The 22,544-nt window shown below is 30.5% G+C and overlaps 2 protein-coding genes across 2 annotated transcripts in view; both read left to right on the top strand.

The window, feature by feature from the left end:
- Nucleotides 1-3,565, top strand: part of LOC111626508 (multidrug resistance-associated protein 1-like) — a 65,630-nt gene extending 62,065 nt beyond the window's left edge. Inside the window, exon 3 of the mRNA XM_023369906.1 lies at nucleotides 3,408-3,565. Coding sequence (XP_023225674.1) covers nucleotides 3,408-3,548 — 141 coding nt within the window. The 3' untranslated portion in view covers nucleotides 3,549-3,565. The remainder of the gene's footprint in view (nucleotides 1-3,407) is intronic.
- A 4,240-nt stretch (nucleotides 3,566-7,805) lies between these two features.
- Nucleotides 7,806-22,544, top strand: part of LOC111626521 (multidrug resistance-associated protein 1-like) — a 59,152-nt gene continuing 44,413 nt past the window's right edge. The window contains exons 1-4 of the mRNA XM_023369923.1: nucleotides 7,806-7,843; nucleotides 12,212-12,343; nucleotides 13,535-13,720; nucleotides 21,465-21,639. Coding sequence (XP_023225691.1) covers nucleotides 21,559-21,639 — 81 coding nt within the window. The 5' untranslated portion in view covers nucleotides 7,806-7,843; nucleotides 12,212-12,343; nucleotides 13,535-13,720; nucleotides 21,465-21,558. The remainder of the gene's footprint in view (nucleotides 7,844-12,211; nucleotides 12,344-13,534; nucleotides 13,721-21,464; nucleotides 21,640-22,544) is intronic.

The raw sequence follows: 22,544 nt of genomic DNA, 5'->3' as shown, positions 1-22,544 counted from the left end.
TATAAAATAGCAGCGTTTAGAACGTTAATCTCAAGAGCTTATTCGCACTGTAACAATACAAAAGATAGAAACGAGGAACTGAATTATATATATAACTTAGCCAGAAAGCACGGGGTTAATCTTAAAGCTATTATCAACAAGAGTAATAGGAGCATTAAGAGGAGAAATTTACCTCATAATGAAGGAGTTTTAACGATGGAATATAATGCTTCGTTGAATAATATTTTCCGACGCATAGGAAAGGCCCAGAACAAAAGAATCGTATATAAAAGAACCCCCACCACGTACCAACTATTACGATCTGATAAGGATTTAGTGGATAGAAGAACACTCCCCGGGGTATATAAAATTCCAGTCACAGACTCAAGGCGACGAAGTAAATTAATGTATGTAGGGGCAACAGGAAGATGTATCAAAGACAGGTTAGCAGAACACCAAGCAAATATAAGAAAAAAACAACCATGCACTGCGCTAGCCACCTACGTTCTAGCGGACCAGCAAGACGTCCAAGTTGAATGGGACCAAGCAAGACTAATGCAGATAGTCCGAGACAGGAAACACCGACATTACGCGGAAGCCTGGCAGATTTGTAAGGCAAAGCATAAAGGCCTCGCAATCAACTTCCGGGAAGCGACTAAAATATCAGCAGCATGGTCCTCTAGCTTATTATAATATTAATAATTGAAGGAAGTAGTCACTATGTATCTCAGATTACGTACTTTTGAATAATGTAGAGAGATGGCAACTATACGTATTTAGATGTAAATATTTATGTAATATTTTTATATTTCCGTTGCTAAGTTTACACTGACGTCATTCGCAACGGATTATAAGCCAGTTCGAAAGATTCAAAAAAGAGTTATTTGTATTAAGTGTTCGATTTACAGTGTTTGTTCTTTATTTAATCGTATTTTCTTGAGAAAGGTCTTTTAATAAGACCGAAAACGTTTGAAGTTTTCTAATAAACGTCGACTGCAAGAAAAGGTGTTGTAGTAAGTGTTTTTTGACAGTTAATGGCTGATTAAAGCAGTGGCCAATTGTTTCAAGGCTGGTTAAGAGGCACTCACTATAGTATTCTTTTACAACTAGATTTATATTTCATAATTTTATATTCATGCTCTTTTTACTTTTCTGGCTCTGTTATATATGACAGAGGAAAAGTATGTTGATTAGTCAAAAAATGACCCTCCTCAAGGTTTTTACATTTTTGGACTCAGCGTCTTGAAACTTCAAGAAATGCAAAAAATTCAGGATGTTTTTGTGTGTGTGTGTGTGTGTGTGGGACAATTTTGTTCACCCTGTTTGATGTTCGAAGTTTAATAACTCCTGTGCTTTTTGTTGAAAATTTCTGAAATTTTGTAAGTAGGTTTGTGTATTAGAGGGATTGATGCTATTAAATTTTGATGGTTTAAGGTTGATGGGTTGGGAAGATGAGGTTGTATGTCATATCTCCAGTAGAGTTGAACTTAATGACAATTTTTACTTGCTATTAGCATTTACAATTATTTACAAAACCCATTCCTATCTTCAAAATTAAGCTTTTGCCATTTTATAATAGTTAGAAATGTAAAATGTTTTTAAAGTAAAAGTATCATAACATCATACACACACAAAGTTCAGTAACTCTGTTGGATTTTTTCATATTAGAACATATATGAATAGGGTGAGCCAAAAGTTTCTTGCACTCTTTTTACTCTGAAAGTACTGAAGATGTATTGATTTTATTAATATCATGCATGGAGAATTCGATGGGAACATTTTGCTGGTCTTTTCAAATCATTTATGTTCTAACATTTTAATGAGCAGAGATAATGTAAAAGTTCTAATGACAAAGTTAGAGTGTACTATTTAATTGGTCCAAAACCATTTTTTGGATTCAAATAAATGCTTTTAGGACTGAAAAATGTGCAATTTTAAATTTATGAGGAAGGAGTAAAGTATTTTTAACATGAGTATCAAGAAAAAGAAAATTGTCATTGAGTACCTTGTACATCTGATTTAGACCTTGAAAATGATTTTCAAGTTTTAAGTCAGATGTACTCAATAATGATTTTTTTTTTCTTGATCCATTTGTGCTAAAAATTCTTGATATATGAAATCCTTTGATATATCCATTGAATTGGAAATATCTGTGTTAAAGAAATTCAAGATGGAACTTTGTTTGCTTTGTCATAGTTTATGTTCATACATCATCATTTTACTTTTTTCTTCCTGCCCATCATTAGCCAAGTTTGGATAAAACTTTTTCACACAGCGTAAAAAAAAAAAGAAACTCTTTACACTCTCGTATACTTACTCCAGCACATAAAATTTAATGGATGCACAAATGTTTGCAAGCCAGTTTATGGGGTCTTCATTGGGTGAGAGAGCCATTTTGTACATGAAACAAGATACAACATATTTAAAAATGGAACATTCCATATGTGCAATGACATCTTACAAATTATTCAATATGTTATCAGATATCTGTTTCCAAAATAGTAAATATTAACTGACTCAAACATAAAAATAGATATAAAGAACAAAGTACTCATATTATAAAATAAAATATATAATAAAATGATCAATTATTTATTGTGACGATGTCACAATACCAGATTGTAATTTTTAATTTATTTCATTTAAAATATATGTTCTCCACCTCAAATTACTAGTGGCTTACCCATGTACAGTACATAATATTTTTTCCTTTAACAATAGACATGCCAGTAATCTATCTAACACTTTTCAGGGGAAAATTTCTCAATTTTCAATAACATGACTTCCGGTTTGCATTGGAAGCTTGTGTAAAGTTAATCGTGGCCTCCTGCCCCTAAGATTTCCATATCTGGTCTCATCTTTCATCTAACTTCGTTCTCAAGATTAAGGAAATACAAATGGGCAGACAGCAGTGGGAATTTATAGGTCTACAATTTTTTCAAATTACAGCCCAGTTAGTGAACAGTATTTCTGTATTACATTATCAGCAGTACCAGAAAAGGTTCAATACTATGTGAAAAAATCTTTCTGGAATAAGCCATATTATATAATTAAAGTATTGTTGAATAAAATCCAAAGAAATAAACACTATTTTCTCTAGTTAATATCAAGTGTAGGAATAAATTTTAAAATGGAAATATTTTACATGACTAAAAAATATCAAACTTTTGTGTGTAAATAAATTATATTGTGAAATTTATTACTTGGAATTAATAATTGTTAACTTTCAAGTTTTACAATTTTTCAGTTTTTATGTAATATAAGTTTTAATGCTTAATAGATAAGAAACTATTCATTTATATTAATTAACAACAATTTTTCCATTAAATTTTATTGTTTTATTTGTCTATAAATAAACAGATGATAGCTAAGTTTACATAAAAATATTTTTATTAGTTGTGAATTAAAGTTATATTTTATTTTTTCAGATTATAATTTGTTTCCTGTGCATTTTGTGTTTAGGAGATCTTGCGTATAGTAGCATACAAACATTACATTACTTGAAAAATGTGCCTTCTGCTGATTATTATGTTTCATTCATAAGATTAGTTTCTTTTGTGAGTATATAAATATTTACTAATTTTGTTATGTTGTGTGTGAATTTTTTTTATTTATCATTTGTTAAAATGTATGTATAATAGTTAATTCTTTTTATTCCATAATATAATAATAATTTTAATCATCATCATCATAATTATAATATATATACCCTGTATTAAGTGCAAAACTTTTATGAAAATATTCCAAAATGCTTGAATTTAATTTATTCATAAACTTAAATTTGGTCATTACCATATTAACATTATAATTGAGGTGTTCTGTGGAATAATGTACCTAAGTGCGCTTAGATACCTTTTTCAGTTAAGTGTTTTATTATGCACATCAAAATGTTTTATGGATATGGATATTCTCCTTCCTTCCTTCACTCAAGCATATTTAACATTTAAACTTTACTTACTTCACAACAAACTTCATGAAAAAAGAAAAAAACTTTTTTGGGAATTCCCAAAACATTGAAATTTAACTTAGATATCTTATTCCATAGAACTCTACAATTAGAAAAAAAATTTTACTTTAAATTATTACTCTATATAAACATTTTTGTGATTTAATATGTAAATTAATTTTTAAAATTTTATCTTCAATATTACAAATAGAGTTGATATGATATTAAATTTTGTTGATAAAATCTGATACTGGTAATTTTCTAAGTAATCTAGTCAGATACTTGCTTCTATCCATACTCTACAGCAGTGGCACACTCAAGATTTAATTGTAGGGAGAGCAGAGTCGAATAGATAAAAAAGTTTTTAATATGAACTCAATAAAATTCTCACCTTATGGCTGCTAATTCATAAATAATGTAGAAATAGAACACATGATACAATATAAATAAAAATAATGAATTTTAATTAGGAAAATATTTTTGGAAAATTTACTAGTGTTTCTCTTCCTATATAAATATCAACAACTCATAGCCCGAGTAGTAAATATATCACCAAACGATCGCCTAAATATCGGGCTATAATATGGCTAATTAAATTAATTAGCCATATTGCTAAATATCGGGCTATAATATGGCTAATTAAATTAATTAGCCATATTATAGCCCGATATTTAGGCAATCGTTTGGTGATATGTTTCTCTTCCTTTTACTTTGTGGAGTGTCAGGGTCCCTTGGTCTACATCCTGAGTGTGTCACTGCTATATAAGGTGTGTAATGAAAGTCCAAATGTTCATTAGTTAAAAGAATATTTACTAACTATTTAAAATCAAATATAAAGAAATAAAAGTTTACAAATCAATTTACTGCTACTTTCAGACCCATAAACAATTGTAATTGTCTAGTTTGCCTAGGCTTGATTTGAGCCCTGATTTTAGGAAAAAATATGTACGAGTCATAAATGAACTTATAATATTGTAGAAAAATTGCCAGATTGAAAAACTCATTACCAAATTGCCAATTGGCTTGAAATATCATAAATCTGGCAATAAATTGCATATTGTTCATCCATCAGTATACAGATCCTATATAATCAGAGATGCAACAATGTAAATACTTTGTGTATTTGGCTTTTGCCAATTACAACTGTGCCATGTAGATTGCAATATAGCATTACAGTAGTCTGTTCTTTACTCATTGTCTCCCCACTGCATAGTCTGTAAAGATGTGTGTCTTTTTTGGTAGCATTTGAAAAAAAAATTATCATTGTAAGCTTCCATTTGTAAATACAGCTCTGTCTTGATAGTCAGACGTTTTTTAATCCAACGTGCTCAGTAGTCTGACGCACCTCCCGTCAAGGTACCCGTCCCCGTTACGTGTCTTCTTGCACAGAAGCATGTTGCGACGTGAATCTTCCCATCCAATTCTTACACGATGACACACATTTCGTGTGTTTTCTGTGAGCAGTTCTGTTTGAACAGTTGGAGTAGGGAATATTGTAAGCTACTGCTAGCAAAACACTGCAAAACATGTAATTATTTTTGGTAATCCGGACACTTTTGATAATCCAACACCTCTTTGGTCCCATACCTGTCGGACTATTAAGGGAGAGCTGTAGCAGCTTCCCTTAATGCGACGCATAGAGCACATAGCTAAACAACATGGCTATCACAACGTCTTATGCAAGATAAACAACAAGGTACTACAACAACAATCCAACAACACCTCTCATTCCAATGATTCCCTGGTTAAGTACATACCAATCACGTACAACCCGGCACTTAAGGCCATATACAACCAGATAGCCAAAAAAAAGAATGTCCGCCTGGCATTTAGGCGGTGCGCCACAATATTCGATTGGCTTAGGAATGGAAAAGACGCTCCAGACAGCAACAGACTTCTGGGAGTATACTCTGTGCCCATCATCGATCATAGAGACAACAGCGAAGTATTCTACATCAGGTCCACTAAACGCAACTTAGTAACTAGAATCAAAGAACACAAAGCAGACACCCTACATCATAGAAACAACACCGCCTTAGCAGTATACTCCTCCGACCCAGAAATAGAGCCGCTATTCCCTCTAGCCAGAATTATTCGCACCATGGTCCGCACAGAACACGTCAGATGGCTAGAGGCCATATACATTTGCCTTAACACCCTCAGGAATAAGCACTGCATTAACTTCAAACAAGAAATGAAGATATCAACAGCATGGGAAGCCTTCCTCAATAAAACTCTAAAGTAACAACATATGGATAATGCGCAAGTCTACAATGACGCCATCGGTCACATGTCACAACATTTCAAAAAAATGTTCCAAAACAACGGTTAATTCTGGAAATTCGAATTCATATAGGAAATTCCATAGCGCCTGAAGAAGAACCACATCAGGTTCGAAAACGTTTGCAAAGTCCTCTGTATTGGAAAAGAAGAATGCCGGTTACAGGCAGTGAAGTTGGGTAATTTGTAGCTTCCAGATTTGCATTGAAAGCATTTTCCTCACAATGTACTGGGTTAGTGCAAATCAGTTGCATTTAGGATCTTTGCAATTTCTGATGCCTTTTCTAATATTAAAGACTTGGAGATTGAGATTGGTTTAAAGCCTGTATTTAAAAAACTAATGGTTTATTGTTTACTGTTCCATGCTTTGAAAGCAGCACAGAAATTGAGAACTGATGAATTTGGAATTTTAGACATAATTTGAAAAACTTTTTAAGCAAAACTGGCTGATTTCTTCTGTGTAAAGAATTAACTTAGTTTTGTGTTTTGAATTTTATGTTAATGTAAGAGTTGGATAAGAGTGTGACCCAGTTGGTCACACTTTTCTAATTTACATTATTTAAAATTACAGTAGAGCATCATTTATCTGAATCAATTGGGGACTGAGGCTGTTTGGATAACTGATTATGTACGAAAAATTATATTAACCTATCCCATGTTGAAATTTTTATCCGTTGCATGTCGTTTTGCATTGTATTTTTGTCGATGTTAAGCCTAACATAAACTTTTTAAAATAATAATCATGGCTATTGTATTGTTAAAAATTATTTCTTTATTTTTTACAAACAAAATAAATATATTGAAAAATATAAAAACAAAAAAAATTATACTTTAGAAATTGATCTAGTATCAAAAACGTTNAAAATGTTTTCTAAATGATAGTTTATTCATGTGACTATTAAGTAGACTTAATTAAATTGTCATTGGATTAATACCAATAAAAAAAGTCCATGTGGAAAATGCCATAAACTCTGCTCCCAATTAAGTCAGTGATGTACTTTTTGCAATACCCTTTTTCTTAAACTTGCATGTAGTTAATGGATAGCTCTTATGTAATAAAAATTAACACAATCACAAAACTATTTTTATAACATAATCACTACATAATTTAATTTTTAACGTATATTTATAATTTATAATTAAATATGTCATGATTTTGTCACAAATTTTATTCTCTCTCATCCTGTAAATGCTGAAAATTCTTTATTCATCACAAATTTGGCTGTACCAGGTTGCCAAAAGATAAGGATGATATCTGATGTCTAGGCCAGATTAATCACAAAAACTGAGGATATAATTCAGAATTAGGTTGTTCAAAGCAGCAAATTTATATCTTGTCTACTTGGACATCTGGCTATGAACTTATCATATATTTGTACTTTTTCAAATAAAATAAATTTTTTATTACTATAAATATTATAGATATTATAAGTAAAAACAACAAAATATTAGCAAACTAGTTTGTATAAGAATTTTTCTATTTTAAATTAAATTTTAATTATTCAAATATAATAAAAACTTTTTGTTGTATTTGTTATATACATGATGTGTTGTTGATAATTTTTTTTTAATATAGAAAGAATGTCCAGAGAAGCATTCATCTTTTCCATCAAAACTGCTGTATTGGTGGTTCAATCGGTCAGTATTATATTTTTTATTTGTACAGTATTACGTTAAAACATTGTTTTAATTAAAAATGCTTTAACAAATATTTCTATGTAGTTTTTATGTTTTATTTAAAAAGTTTGACCATATAAAATCACATTCTGTGTAATTTTTACATATAGTAAATGACAACAGTTATGATTAGATAAATATTTATTCATACAATCTTACATTATTCATAGAATAGGGATTATAGTGAATAATAATGATTACATCTAAACAATATTTATTTGAATATTTTTTCTCATATTACAAGAAATCCTCATTAATTTGAACTTGGATAGTTTGAAATCCTGTGAGTTTGTAACACTACTTTTGTCCTAGCTGGGGATATAGAGATTTACATATTAAGGAATTTGGTTAGTTTGAAATATGGCTACTTCAAAATTCAAAGCAAAAATTCTGTCTGAACTGTGAGTGATATGCATATGTTAATTCATTCATTTAGATTGTAGTGCATCCATGCTGTAAGAGAACAATAGATTAAGAACAACTTTAATCTGGTCAATATGGCTTTGCTTTTACAGTAATACATTTTCAGGTGTTACCTTACTCATGGACTACCTCCTTTTTTTCCTCTTATCTCATAAAATATGGCTGGTTTTCAGGATTGCAAGATTGGCCTGCAAGTAGCAGATTGAGATATTTGTAGGCTTAGGCTACTCCATTTGGGTGACTTTCCACTTTTTGGACCACTTTAAAAATAATTTGGCTAAATTTTGAAGAAATTGTGCTTTACTTTTTACAAAATCTATCTGGCAACCTGTGAGGTTCTCACAGGACATATGATGTTTACCTGCAATTTTTTTGTATTATTATTATTATTAATGAATGGATATCACATTCTGTATATATAGCTGTATTCTGTTTCTTTAATAAATTACATTTGTTACATGGCATTTGGCATATTGTACAGAAATATATAAATTTTGGATAATTTGAATTTATGATTATTTGTCCCTTGAATTTTGAACTAATGAGGATCATCTGTACAATCATTTTTTTTATGGACAAAAGTGTGTGTTTGTGTACATATACGTATTATGTATACTATAGATATAAATGAATAAAGACGGATTGTAAATATTGTTTGACTTAATTGAAATTGCTTATGATAATTATGGCAGTTTAAAAAAACAATAGTTCCACGTTCACAAATGATTAAAATTTATTTTTCACTTAATTATTTATCTAATTTATTATCATCTATCTATTATCTAAATAGACAGATGATAATAAATTAGATAAATAATTTTTATTATTTTTATTTTATCAATACACACAAAACCTTAAATTAAGAAACCACTTAGTTTTAACTTCATAACATTTTTAAGAAGATTTAACTATCATAAGTGATCAAAAATATTCTGTTTGAAACAACCTATTTTCAGATATCTTTAAATCCTTAAAAACTTGTTCTTTCTCATTTTTCTTTTTTCTCTTCATTTCTTAAAAAAACTATAGGAATTACTCTTGATATTACTCTCTTGTGGTTACTTTTTTTAGTGCAAAACAACTTTTAAATCCTAAATCTCTCCTGTGACTTACAGGTTAAATTTTCTGCCCAATTCATGTCTATGAAGTCTAAAAATACATTATAATGTATAATTTATGAAGATATCCATTAATTATGTATACAGTTTTTGATCCACATTTGACTTCCTCCCTTTAATCACCTATACAGTACAATAATTCATGATCTTTTGTGAAATTGAAGAAACATCTTTAATAAAGTTCTAAAAATGTTTTCTAAATGATAGTTTATTCATGTGACTATTAAGTAGACTTAATTAAATTGTCATTGGATTAATACCAATAAAAAAAGTCCATGTGGAAAATGCCATAAACTCTGCTCCCAATTAAGTCAGTGATGTACTTTTTGCAATACCCTTTTTCTTAAACTTGCATGTAGTTAATGGATAGCTCTTATGTAATAAAAATTAACACAATCACAAAACTATTTTTATAACATAATCACTACATAATTTAATTTTTAACGTGTATTTATAATTTATAATTAAATATGTCATGATTTTGTCACAAATTTTATTCTCTCTCATCCTGTAAATGCTGAAAATTCTTTATTCATCACAAATTTGGCTGTACCAGGTTGCCAAAAGATAAGGATGATATCTGATGTCTAGGCCAGATTAATCACAAAAACTGAGGATATAATTCAGAATTAGGTTGTTCAAAGCAGCAAATTTATATCTTGTCTACTTGGACATCTGGCTATGAACTTATCATATATTTGTACTTTTTCAAATAAAATAAATTTTTTATTACTATAAATATTATAGATATTATAAGTAAAAACAACAAAATATTAGCAAACTAGTTTGTATAAGAATTTTTCTATTTTAAATTAATATAATAAAAACTTTTTGTTGTATTTGTTATATACATGATGTGTTGTTGATAATTTTTTTTTAATATAGAAAGAATGTCCAGAGAAGCATTCATCTTTTCCATCAAAACTGCTGTATTGGTGGTTCAATCGGTCAGTATTATATTTTTTATTTGTACTGTATTACGTTAAAACATTGTTTTAATTAAAAATGCTTTAACAAATATTTCTATGTAGTTTTTATGTTTTATTTAAAAAGTTTGACCATATAAAATCACATTCTGTGTAATTTTTACATATAGTAAATGACAACAGTTATGATTAGATAAATATTTATTCATACAATCTTACATTATTCATAGAATAGGGATTATAGTGAATAATAATGATTACATCTAAACAATATTTATTTGAATATTTTTTCTCACTTATATGAGAAAGAATGTGAAAGTAATATATATACAGTGGAACCTTGGTATACAACCTTAATCTGTTCCTGATGTTTGGACTTATACCGAATTGGACGTATACCAAACCAATCTTTTCCATAAGAAGTAATGTAAAAATGATTAATCCATTCTCATGTGAAAAAAAATGGCTGGCTTTAACACCTCGTTTTCCTGGCTAGTTCCTGCTTGATTTTTCATGAGATCAGCATGTATCTTTTTAGCTTTCTCGCAAATAATTGGTTCTGATAGGATGTCGCCAGCGCACTGTTTTTCAGTTATCCAAGCAAAAGCAATTTCTCAACATGATCTAATGTCTTCAATCTCTGTTTAGAACTTGATTTAACCACTTTCACAACGTTAGCAGATTTAATAATGTCTTTATTTTTCGCGATTGTCGATATCGTTGTTCTCGGAATACAGCATGCAACAGTTAAAATCTTGAACACGCATGCCACCTTCATATTTCTCAACAATCTCTTTTTTCAGTTCCATTGTGATTCTAGTCATTTTTTAGTTTTCTGTTGCTTTTCATTTGCCTTTTTGCAATTCATGATTAATAAAAATAATAAAATTTTACTTACAAATTAAAATCAGAAGAAATTTAACAAAGTTATAAACCGTGGCAGCGCCAACGTTTAGTCTGGTCTAGTACACCGATAATACTACTTGTTCATAGATGGCACGTATAATTGAATTTAAGTCGTATACCGAACAAAAGTCGTATACCGAGCAAAATTTGTTTCGTCCAAACAGGATGTATTTCGAATTTGACGTATTCTAAAGCAGACGTATACCGAGGTATCACTGTATATATTAAACAAACTTCATCACTAAAACATGATACATTATAAAACTACAAGCCAACCAATGCTGTATGTCATTGGGCTAGATATTGGCTATAATACTAATAAATTATGAAACAATTTGGTACTAGAGGGAGGAAAGCCAACTGATGTTATATATATATATATACCTTGCTGGGGTTTGCGATGGCTGGTTGAGTGTCTTAGGAGGTGTTTACAGGATGCTGGATGCATCCTCAGCTGGCACCGTAATAACCATCGGTGGTTATAACATAATGTTATATATACTGAAAGATGAGATTGGACTGGAGGTCCAGGTAGCGTAATTGGCAACACATCTGCACAGTAAGCAGGAGTTGCAGGTTCGAGTTTCACTCCAGGCCAATTCTTTTCTTTCAGTAGTTCTAAATTATTTAATTAAAAATTATAATTATTAAATTTATTAAGAGATGGCACCTAACATCTCCCTCTAGTACCAAATTTTTCCATAATTTATTAGTATTATAGCTGTTATCTAGCCCCTCTTACATATGGCATTGGTTGGCTTGTTGTNAGAATATTTAATTAAATGTGTTGTTTTTAAAGTATAATAATTTATATTATACTTTATATGAATATATTATTTGTTATGTTTTATATGATTTGATATTAACTGATAAGATTATTATTTTGATTAAATATCTTAACAAGTAATACATAGCATTTCTTGTTGTAGTTTTTACATTTTATTTATCCAACATAGTTTAGTGCTTATTGGATGGAAGAGAAATTTAACAGAGGCAGATTTATGGTCTCTGAATGAAGAAGACTTAACAGAGAATGTTGCACCAGTTTTTGACAAGTATTGGCATGAGGAACTTCTTAAACATGAAATGTAAGCATTTATTAAACTAACTGATAAATATAATTAATCAATTTAATAGTTTCTATTGGTGTTGTGTACATTCTAATACAATATAATTGCTATCAGGTGGTGGTGTGTATAACTGTTATATTTGTAAGGTTTGAATGAAAATGTGCTTTACTTTAGCAAAACTAACTGTTTTGATTGCAGTTTTTATCTTTTTTCCAATTCTTATTTAATGCACCTTTTGATTTTTTTATGATACATTTTAAAACCAAATATGACAATCCTGTTGAAAATAAGTACAGTAGAGCATCAATTATCTGAATATTGATCAACTGAAACATCAATTAACTGAAAACTTTCCAGTTGGCAAATTTAAATTTCTGCTAGTGCTGTGGCACTGCAACCTTTGGCTATGTCTTGGGCTACTCCAATAGTATTTTTGTTAATGTGCGTGTTTTAGCTGGCAGCACTGGTGCGACCATGAGAGGGTACTTAAGGACGTGCTAGGATTTGAACGAATTTCAACATGGGATAGGTTAATATATTTTTTCGTACATAATTGGTTATCTGAAAAATCGATTTTTCGAATAACCCCAATCTCCAATTAATTCGGATAATCAATGCTCTACTATAGTAATAGTTGTATTCATTATCTCGTAGTTAAATATAAACCAATCAAAACTTTGGCCATTATCTATCTTTAGATCATTTTTAAATAATGATTTACAATCTAGGACAAATTTTATGTAATTTTACTTTGTAAAATATAATACTGAATTTTCAGTATTATTTTTTATAAAGTAAAATTGTATTGTAAAGTATTGTAGTAAGAAAAATTTAAGTCACAAATAAAATTAAAGTTTTTTCAATTCTAATTATCTCAAGTAAATAAGAAGTCAAATATATTTAGTATCAAACACATAATAAAATCTAGCTTTGATGATAACTTTATTGAACTGGAGATAGTATTTATATGCAGATTTATTTCTTATTTTTTCTTCTAATAAAATTTTAAATATTCTTAAAAAATTAAATTCATTTAAATTAATGTGTAAAAAATAATGTTAAAGAATATTTAATTCAAAATTTGTACTTTATATATGTTAGTTTTCATTAATTTCATATGCCAGTAAGTTTAGTAACATAATAGTATAATTAATAAATACTCTAAGAATTAAATAATATATTTTAAATTATAAAAGTGAATATTTTCAGTTATATCAGATCAGCATCTTACAGTCCAAAAAGATCAAATGAAGAGGTACAAATTAGGAGTGAGAGAAAAGGCAAACCATCAATAGTTAAGGCTTTGATTAAAACATTTGGTCCATATTTTCTTTCTGGTGCTATTTTCAAGTTATTCCATGATCTTCTGCAATTTGCAAGTCCATTGTTGTTGCGGTAATTTTTCTCTGTTTTTATAAACATTAAAAATTTACTAAAATATGTTGAAGTATTTATTATATTGCTTATTCAAAATTTAATATTTTGTTTTCAGAGGAAGTCTCTTTGTTCAATTTTATTTAAAATTTTTTAAAATTAAGTTTATAACGAATATTTTATTTTGTGTTTAAGTTTGATGTCAAATATTAAAATTTTATTATAATTGTTGTTATTAAAAATAAGTAAAAATAGTGATGGTAATATGTATTCATTATGTGTTCAAAGATTCTTGTCCTATTTTATTGTTGTTCTTCTTAAGTCTTAAACTTGACAAATGTAGGACTTATCATATAGGATATGAGTTTAAAAGAATGTGGCAAAATTAATTATTTTAAATTGTCATTTTTGAATGCATTTCAAGTCTAAATCTTTTAGTTGTTGACAGTTCTTTAAAAAATTTATCCTGAGTAAAGCCACAAGGAAAAACATATTTTTAAAATTTAATATCAACTAATAAAGGGAATATATAATATCCTTTGCCAAGTACTAAATATGTGATTATTAATTTAAAAAAATACTAAAAAATAAAACCAAAAGGAATTTACCTGGGAGGGAGCCACACTTACAGATTTTATATATAGAAATGTGATCTAAAAACTAAAAGTATTAAAACAGTAAAAAGAAGGGGTTTAAAGTTTTTTTTTTTTTTTATTCTTTTGGATTTAGGAAGTCGTAAAATGTGGAGATTTGCATAAAACTCAGAGGGTCAAATTTCACGTGATTGCAATACTTTTCTTTGTTATGTATACACTATATAGCCAAAAGTCATAGGACACCCCTTTGATTAGAAAGGACTTGCCTGAAACAATGTGACAGTATGAAAATTAGGGCATGTTGATTAAGGGCTAGTACATATTAGGCATTGGGCGTTGTGTTAAATGCGCATTAGCAGTGTACACATGCGCATTTAGCTTGGTGTTTGACAAGCGTTAGTGGGGCGTGCGCACTGGCTGTTTGGAAATAGACGTGGAAGTGATTGCTTGTGTGTGGCTCCTCTATCGTCACTATAAAAGATGACGGCAGAGGCAAAGAGAATTTTGGGTGCACCCAGTATTATGAGATAGACTGACGAATGGAATGTTTGCGATGTTGTATCCAAAACTAAGACAATATGAATGCAATTTTTAAAATTATTTTAGAATGTCTATAAAATTATTTGACGATGGCTAGTCTCTTTTGGATTTTATCAATAAATAGATCAGTATCGAAATGATCATTCTCCATTTTGGCCAACATACATCCACTCTACCCAAAAGCATGCAATCGAATATACAACAAAATGGCGGTGCATGTGTCTGATAGCATGCAGCTGATGCCCCCACAACGTGCATTTGTGTATGTATACCTATGTGGACCTCTTGGTTCTTTAAAACGTGCATTACCAAAGCACATGCTTCAAAACACCTAATGTGTACTATCTCTAAAACACACATGGTTGCATCATATGCATATTTCCTCCAACATGAAGAAGAGAGTTGGATGCATTCACAAGAGGAATGATTATAGGAGCCCTGAAATTTGAACATTCTGTAAGGAAGATTTTACAGCAGTTAGAAATTTCAAAGTCCACTGTCAGCAATGTGATAGTGAAATGGAAACAAAAGGAAATCACTGACCCTGATCCTCACTCTGGTAGACCCAAAATATTGTTCAAACAGAATTGCCAAACATTGAGACATGTTGTGCACACTAATCACCAATCAGCCTTGACCACAATCACTGATGATTTCTGGAACAGGTCAAGTGCACAGGCCAGCAACAGGACTATCCGCCAGAAAACGATAAGACTTCGATTTCATAGTCATGCTGCTGCCCTTAATCACACACCCCAATGCAAGACGTCACTTGGAGTTATGCAAGCAACACTGTGATCGGACTATGGAGCAATGGAAACAGGTCCTGTGGAGTTATGAATCATGCTACATGATCTGGCACTTGGGTGAACGGCATTTACTGGAGTGTGTTGTGCAAACTGTAAAAATTTGGTGGTGTTGGCATCATGGTCTGGAGCTGTTTTTCCTGGTGTGGATGTGAGCCACTGGTTTTGATCAAGGGTGCAGTGAATGCCAGTGTTTACCAAGACATTCTTGATAACAACATGCTTCCAACATTGTGGCAACAGTTTTGAACTGGTTCCTTTATGTTTCAGCACAATAATGTTCCAGTCCATAAAGCAAGGTCTACAACAGTATTTCTCAACCTTTTTTGGCCATGCTCCACCAAAGCGTCTTTAAAATCCTAATATCCCCCTGAGAAAAAACACGGCATCTTTGAATAAGAAAAATGAAAGAAAAGTTTAAGTACTGAGTAGAAAATCCTCAAGAAATTGTTAAATAATAATAATAATATGAAGCAATCTGAAAAAAACAGCAAATATAAAGTTTTAGAATATATATAGGCATATATATATAGAACTGAAGTGAAAATATAACAAATATTAATTATTTGCACATTGCCCCCAAAACATTCAAATTGCCCCCTGGTGGGGCGTGCGCCCCATGTTGAAAACACTGGCCTACAATGACATGGTTTGAGGAAAATTATGTGGATGGGCTTGACTGGCCTGCTCAAAGTCTCAACCTCATCCCCATCTAACATCTTTGGGATTAGCTGGAGCACCAATAGTATGCCAGACAAACTCACCCAAAATACAACCTTGAACTTCTCATCATATTAAGGGATGAATGGAAGCAAATTCTATCAGCAGTTTATCAAAACTTTATGAAAAGTCTACCCAGAAAAGTAAATGCTGTTATAGCAGCAAAAAAAGGTCCAACCCCTACTAAGTACATGGTCTGAATCTTTCAAACCAAAAAGAATTAGGTTTATCATGATTTTTGTCTATATAGTGTACATAAGAGTTGAAAAAGTAAAAAAAAAAAAAAAATTTCCAAAATGGATCATAAAATTTGATATATTTAAATTTGTTTTAGAAAAAGGATTTTAATTTTGTAGGACCAATTGTAATTTGAGCTGAATTAATTAATGCACCTTTAACAGTGGGTGAAAACCACACTTAATATTTTTTACCCTGTTATTGGGCCATTTTCAATTGTCCCATTAATGAGACAATTGAAAATGGAATGTGGATGGCCCATTAACCAATTTGAAAACATTACTTTCTTTTGGCTTCATCCACTGTCAAATATGCATTAATTACAATATTTGAGGTGGAGCATTAGCAAAGGCTCTTCTACAAGTATGTGGCTTACAGAATTGCATTTGTTCTCAAAATTTTATCAATTGATTTTGATGAAACTTTGCCATTTTCTATTAATTGTGATGAGGAATCCAAAAATGTAATAAAAAGTGGGAGTCCATGACTTTGTTTTTGAGATACACTGAGGGTACAGAAATAATGTCCATACTCCCTGATGCAATTGAGTGCACCTAATGGAATTTAAGAGACAAAAGTAAAAATAAAGTATTGTACGTGCCTAACAGAAAATGGGAGTGAAAAACAAACAATACACAAGAAGAAAGCAATCAATGCTCATTGCTTTGCTCTTGGATCTCTTTTCCATGTTAGCAAGTGCAATGACCTTGTCTGTGTCAGCAAGTGCAAGAATTTCTCTTCTGTGGTGGCAAAGCACAGAGGAGGAATAAATACTTTCTATACATATTCTGGGCTGAAGTAAAGATTTATATTTTATAGTACATAAAATATGGTAACTCAGCTAAATTACCATAGTGACTAGTTCTATATCTTCATTGTAATTTGTTATAAAACAATTGATAGAGTAGGATAAGTGTCAGGTCAGTCCATAAGTTTGTGCGTATTTTTATCTACAAAAAAAGCAACAAAAAATTTTAATTAAATTTTATTTCAATCTATAATGTATTCACCATTATTTTGTACAATTTCTTGCCTTCTTTATGGTAGCTTTTTAATCCTGTCTTTGTAAAATGATTTTGGTTTTGAATCAAAATATTCAGAAATAGCCTTTTTTACATTGTTCTCATCCTCAAAAGTTTTCCCTTTTAAAAAATTCTGCAAACTGTGAAAAAGATGATAATCACTGGGAGCAATATCTGGCAAATATAGTGGATGATGTAAAATTTCCCAGTTGAAGCTTTTGAGTTTCTCTACTGTTATTTTTGCAGCATGTGGTCTGGCATTGTCATGTTGCAAGAGAACCTGCTTTTCTGTTCACTAATGACGGTCAATTTTTTTTCATTTAAACGCTCTAATTGATCACAATACATTTGAGCTGTAATTGTTTGATTAGGTCCTAACAGCTCAAAGTGAATTACACTTGACATATTCCACCAAACAGACAAAAGAATTTTTTTTGGATGCAACCCACCTTTTGCAGCCGGTTTTGGCTGCTTGTTGCGATCTGTCCATTGTCTTTTTCACATCACATTATTGTAGAGGATCCATTTTTCGTCTCCAGTAACCAGCTGATCAAGAAAAGGTTCTAAAGTAATGCGGGATAAAAGAGACGTGCAAATGTTTACACGTTGTTGTCAGTTAGCTATTGACAGTTCATGTGGTATCCATTTTCCTAGCTTTGAAACTTTTCCGATTTGTTGTAGATGTCTATGAACAGTTCCATGGGATGAATTTAAACGTTCCGCAATTTCATCAACTGTTAAAGATGGTTCTGCTTCAACTAGTGCAGAGAGAGCATCATCATCAAAGTCAACGGGTCTTCCAGTACGAGCCTTATCCTCCACACTAAAATCATTATTTCTAAATCTTTCAAACCACTTCTGCGCAGTCCTTACACTAATTACAGTTTGATTATGAACAGTATTTAATTTTTTGGCTGCATTTGTAGCATTCTCATCAGGTACTTTGAAACCGTGCTAGAAGTTATTAGTAGTAATTCAAACACAAATTATTATTGTATTTATTTTCAGGCACTTGGCAATTTTTATCATCAACTAAATAAAATTTTATGATAAAAATTGCCAAGTGCCTGAAAATAAATACAATAATAATTTGTGTTTGAATTAGTGCATTCTCATCACTTAAAAATAAAAAGTATAAAACATGTCTCTTATATTCGTCTGTTACTTCCATTTTAACGAAAATAAACAACTGAAATGTTCCCAATTCTGAACAGTATTATATGAATGAGATCCAATTTAACACTTCAGTGTAAAAAGTATAACATTAGACTGACAATTTTAACAGCAAAACACGATTTTTCTCAAGGTCATAAAATACTCATGAACTTATGGACTGACCTGATAATTATATTGAATGGATGATAGAAAAAACATTGTTATTGCAATACAGATTAAATAGTTTAGTTCTATAAAATAAATTTGTATTTTATTGCTTGTTAAGAAAGTTTTTACATTTTTCAGAATAAGCAGTGAATAATGAATTTGAATATTTAAACAACAATTTATACAGAAACATACTTATTCTCTGAGATAAAATATGCATAAAAATAAATTTTATTTTAAATGCAAATTCAGTACATAAGAGTCAAACTACATATACACATATCTTGAAACATTAGTGCTTCACAACAGCACATATGTCACACTACAGAAGGCTGCTATACTAAACACATGTCACATAGTCAGGAAATTTATATTACATACAGTACATGAATAGCACTTAAACATAATAATAGCTTGTTCTGTGGTTAAGCTTTGACCCTGGTCCAGCATATCAGCATCATTATATATGTCATATAGGATACACTCCACTACCAGTACACAATAATACATTCATTAAAATATCAGTAAATATTTAGAACTCATCTACAATACATATAGAGAATGGGCAAAGTACTTATTGTGCCTTATCTATTTTGTCATATACAGGCATCATGCTACATATATTACATTATATATGCTGTTTTTAAAGTCTAGGAGCATTAGAATTTAGTCACAGCATTCACATCATTTTACAGAAATGATTTGTATTAAACACATATTATGTAGTCATAAAACTTTTAAACACAGATACATACCTGAACATATGAATAAAATAATTTTTTTGCTTTCAGCTTCTCAGTCCAACATAGTACTAGTTATCAATATCAATAAAGTAAGACAATCAACAACAGCAATAATAATAACAATTAAATAATAAAAAATAATAACAAATAATAAAAATATTATATTAAAAATAATAACAACAATAATACTAGTATTTATTGTAAATTCTATATATGAGGGCTATTTTTTAAATAAGGTCCATTTGTGAATGAGTTTGAGAATAATGTGCATTAGCTGCAGCAGTATGCATGAACATCTGCTCCCAGCATGTTTTGCACACCATTTGCAGCCATATTGTCTGTCTGTGCTAAGCCGTAGCAGTTTATAATGTTTAAGAAAATCGAGTTGCCCACCGACTGTGAGATATGATCTGTTATTTGATTTCAGCACAAAAGATCACGGCAACTGTCTTTTGGGACAGGAAAAGATTTTGTTAATGGATTTTATGCTGATAGGCACAACAATCAGTTCTGATGCTTATTGTGTGACCTTGAGAAAACTCCGGCGTTCCATACAAAACAAGCGGCGTGGCATACTGTCTTCTAGCAGCAGGCAGCAGATTTCTTTGAAGTGTCAGAATTCAAAAAATTGTTGAGAGGTATGACAAATGTTTGAACAAAAATGGAAATTATGTAGAAAAGTAGATAGAAGTATGTATGAGGGCAGGTTGAAAAGTAATGCACACATGCTTGTAGAGCACAAATGAAATGATTTTCAGAAGCGTGCCAGGTGACATATGGTAGTAACATTCCCCCCTCTATGTGCATGCGCAGTTTGAGGTTGTTGTATTCATTCAGTATATTTTGAGAAGCGGAAATATGGCGACATGTTCTGGTGTTATGTCAATGCGAGTTAAACAGCGTGCTGTTATCGAATTTTTAACTGCTGAAAAAATTACGTTTAAAGGCTGTTTATGGTGACAATGCTGTTGATAGGTGTATTGTAAATTGATGGATAATAAAATTTCGTGGTTGTGAGCCTGGAAAAGCCATAATTGTTGATGAAACACGCAGCGGAAGTCCGATCACTGCCACAGACAATTACCGTTGTACGTTGTTGCAATGTTTAATTCTTCTCAGTACATACAGACTCTAAAACACATCTGACATTGAGTTTGACATGTTAGAGGCAGCCTGGCACCAATAATCTTGCAACATGACAACACTTGTCCACACACCTCGTGTGCAACTGGAGCGGCTCTGCGAAACCTGAAGTTTGAACCGATTCCACACCCTCCTTATTCCCCCGATCTTGCGCCTTGTGATTTTTATTTGTTTCTTCTACTTAAGAGATACCTCAAGGGTAATCATTACAATCAGACGATGAGGTGAAGGCAGCTGTCAAGTCCTGGATTCGAGAAAAGTTGGAAGAATTTTTCAGTGACGGAATGAAAAAACTTGTTACACGTTGGGAGAAATGTGTTAGTCATCATTAAGGATATGTTGAAAAATAAATATATGATTTTGAAGCTTAAGAAATGTACTTTAATGTACTTTTTGCCTGATCTTGCTATTTGTTTTTGTTCGTGTTCTACAAGCATGTGTGCATTACTTCTCAGCCTGCCCTCGTAGAATATGGGAAAAAATATATTTTAATGATATTTACAGCATTTTTCTTCTTATTAAAAAATGGACCTTATTTAAAAAATACCCTTCATATATGTATACATACAATGTGCATGTGTGCGTGCGTGTGTGTTTGTTTGTATAATACATTTATTTTTTTATTTATATTATAGGTCATTAATTGCATTTGTTACCAGTAATGATCCTGTTTGGAAAGGAATTTTATATGCTGTTACAATATTTGTCACTGCCACATTACAGTCACTTATGTTAGGTGTATATTTTCATCGTATGTATATAATTGGTATGAGAATACGTACTGCATTGATTTCAAGTATATATAGGAAGGTAAGAGAGAAGTCTTACTGAATTAAATTTAAAATTTTTCATTGTCAATTTTTTCAAATTTAAATATGACATTATATAAAAAGATCTTTAATTAAGCTTGGAAATAATCATTGAGAATATCGAAATTTTAACATTCTACTCAGTTCAAACAATCAAATTGGATTAAAGTTTTCCAACATTTCTGAAGAATTTTTATTGGTATTAAATGAATAAAAATAATTATATAATTTAAATTTTAAACGTTTCAATGTTGAGAACTGGTTTAAATGTAGTTTTATTAAAGAATGAGTTGATTAAAATTTTAATCAAACAAATAATATTTTCAAATTTTATTGTTTTAACTGATGAAAATATGCCATACTGTAAGATTTTAGTAATTAAAATACATAGACTTTTTCAGTATATTTGAGTAGCTTTAAAACAATTCTCGCTATTAATGATTTTTATACAATAAATACAACAACCTGATAATTACTTCAAATATCAAACAAACAACTGGAAGAAATACAGCAGTTTGTTTGATATTTGTAGAAATATATTTTTTAAAGTTTTAAATTTATAATTATTAAAATTAAGAAGAAATATGTCCAAACTAGCTGTTACCCGCAGCTTTGCCCACACAGATTTTGCAAGCAAACCCCATTTATATTCAGTATTTCAACAACCATAGTAATTGTTATATAACACCTACTGCTGAGAATGATGAGAATTGCTGAGAATCAAACAAACTATTTTCAATTTGATAAATTTTCTGGAACGTTTACAATTGTTCTATAGGCGAACCAATATGCAATAACAAATTCAAATTTAAAACGGTTTGAACATTTTTAAAATTGAAATAGATAAAAATATTTATAACAATGTCTGAAATGTTATTAATTTAATACACCTAAGTACTCGATGAA

The sequence above is a fragment of the Centruroides sculpturatus genome, unplaced genomic scaffold, assembly GCF_000671375.1.
Source record: "Centruroides sculpturatus isolate CEXI.00-Female unplaced genomic scaffold, Cexi_2.0 scaffold159, whole genome shotgun sequence".
NCBI classification, from domain to species: domain Eukaryota; kingdom Metazoa; phylum Arthropoda; class Arachnida; order Scorpiones; family Buthidae; genus Centruroides; species Centruroides sculpturatus.
The sequence above is the reverse complement of the archived record's forward strand: the minus strand, read 5'-3'. Positions and strand labels throughout refer to the sequence as shown.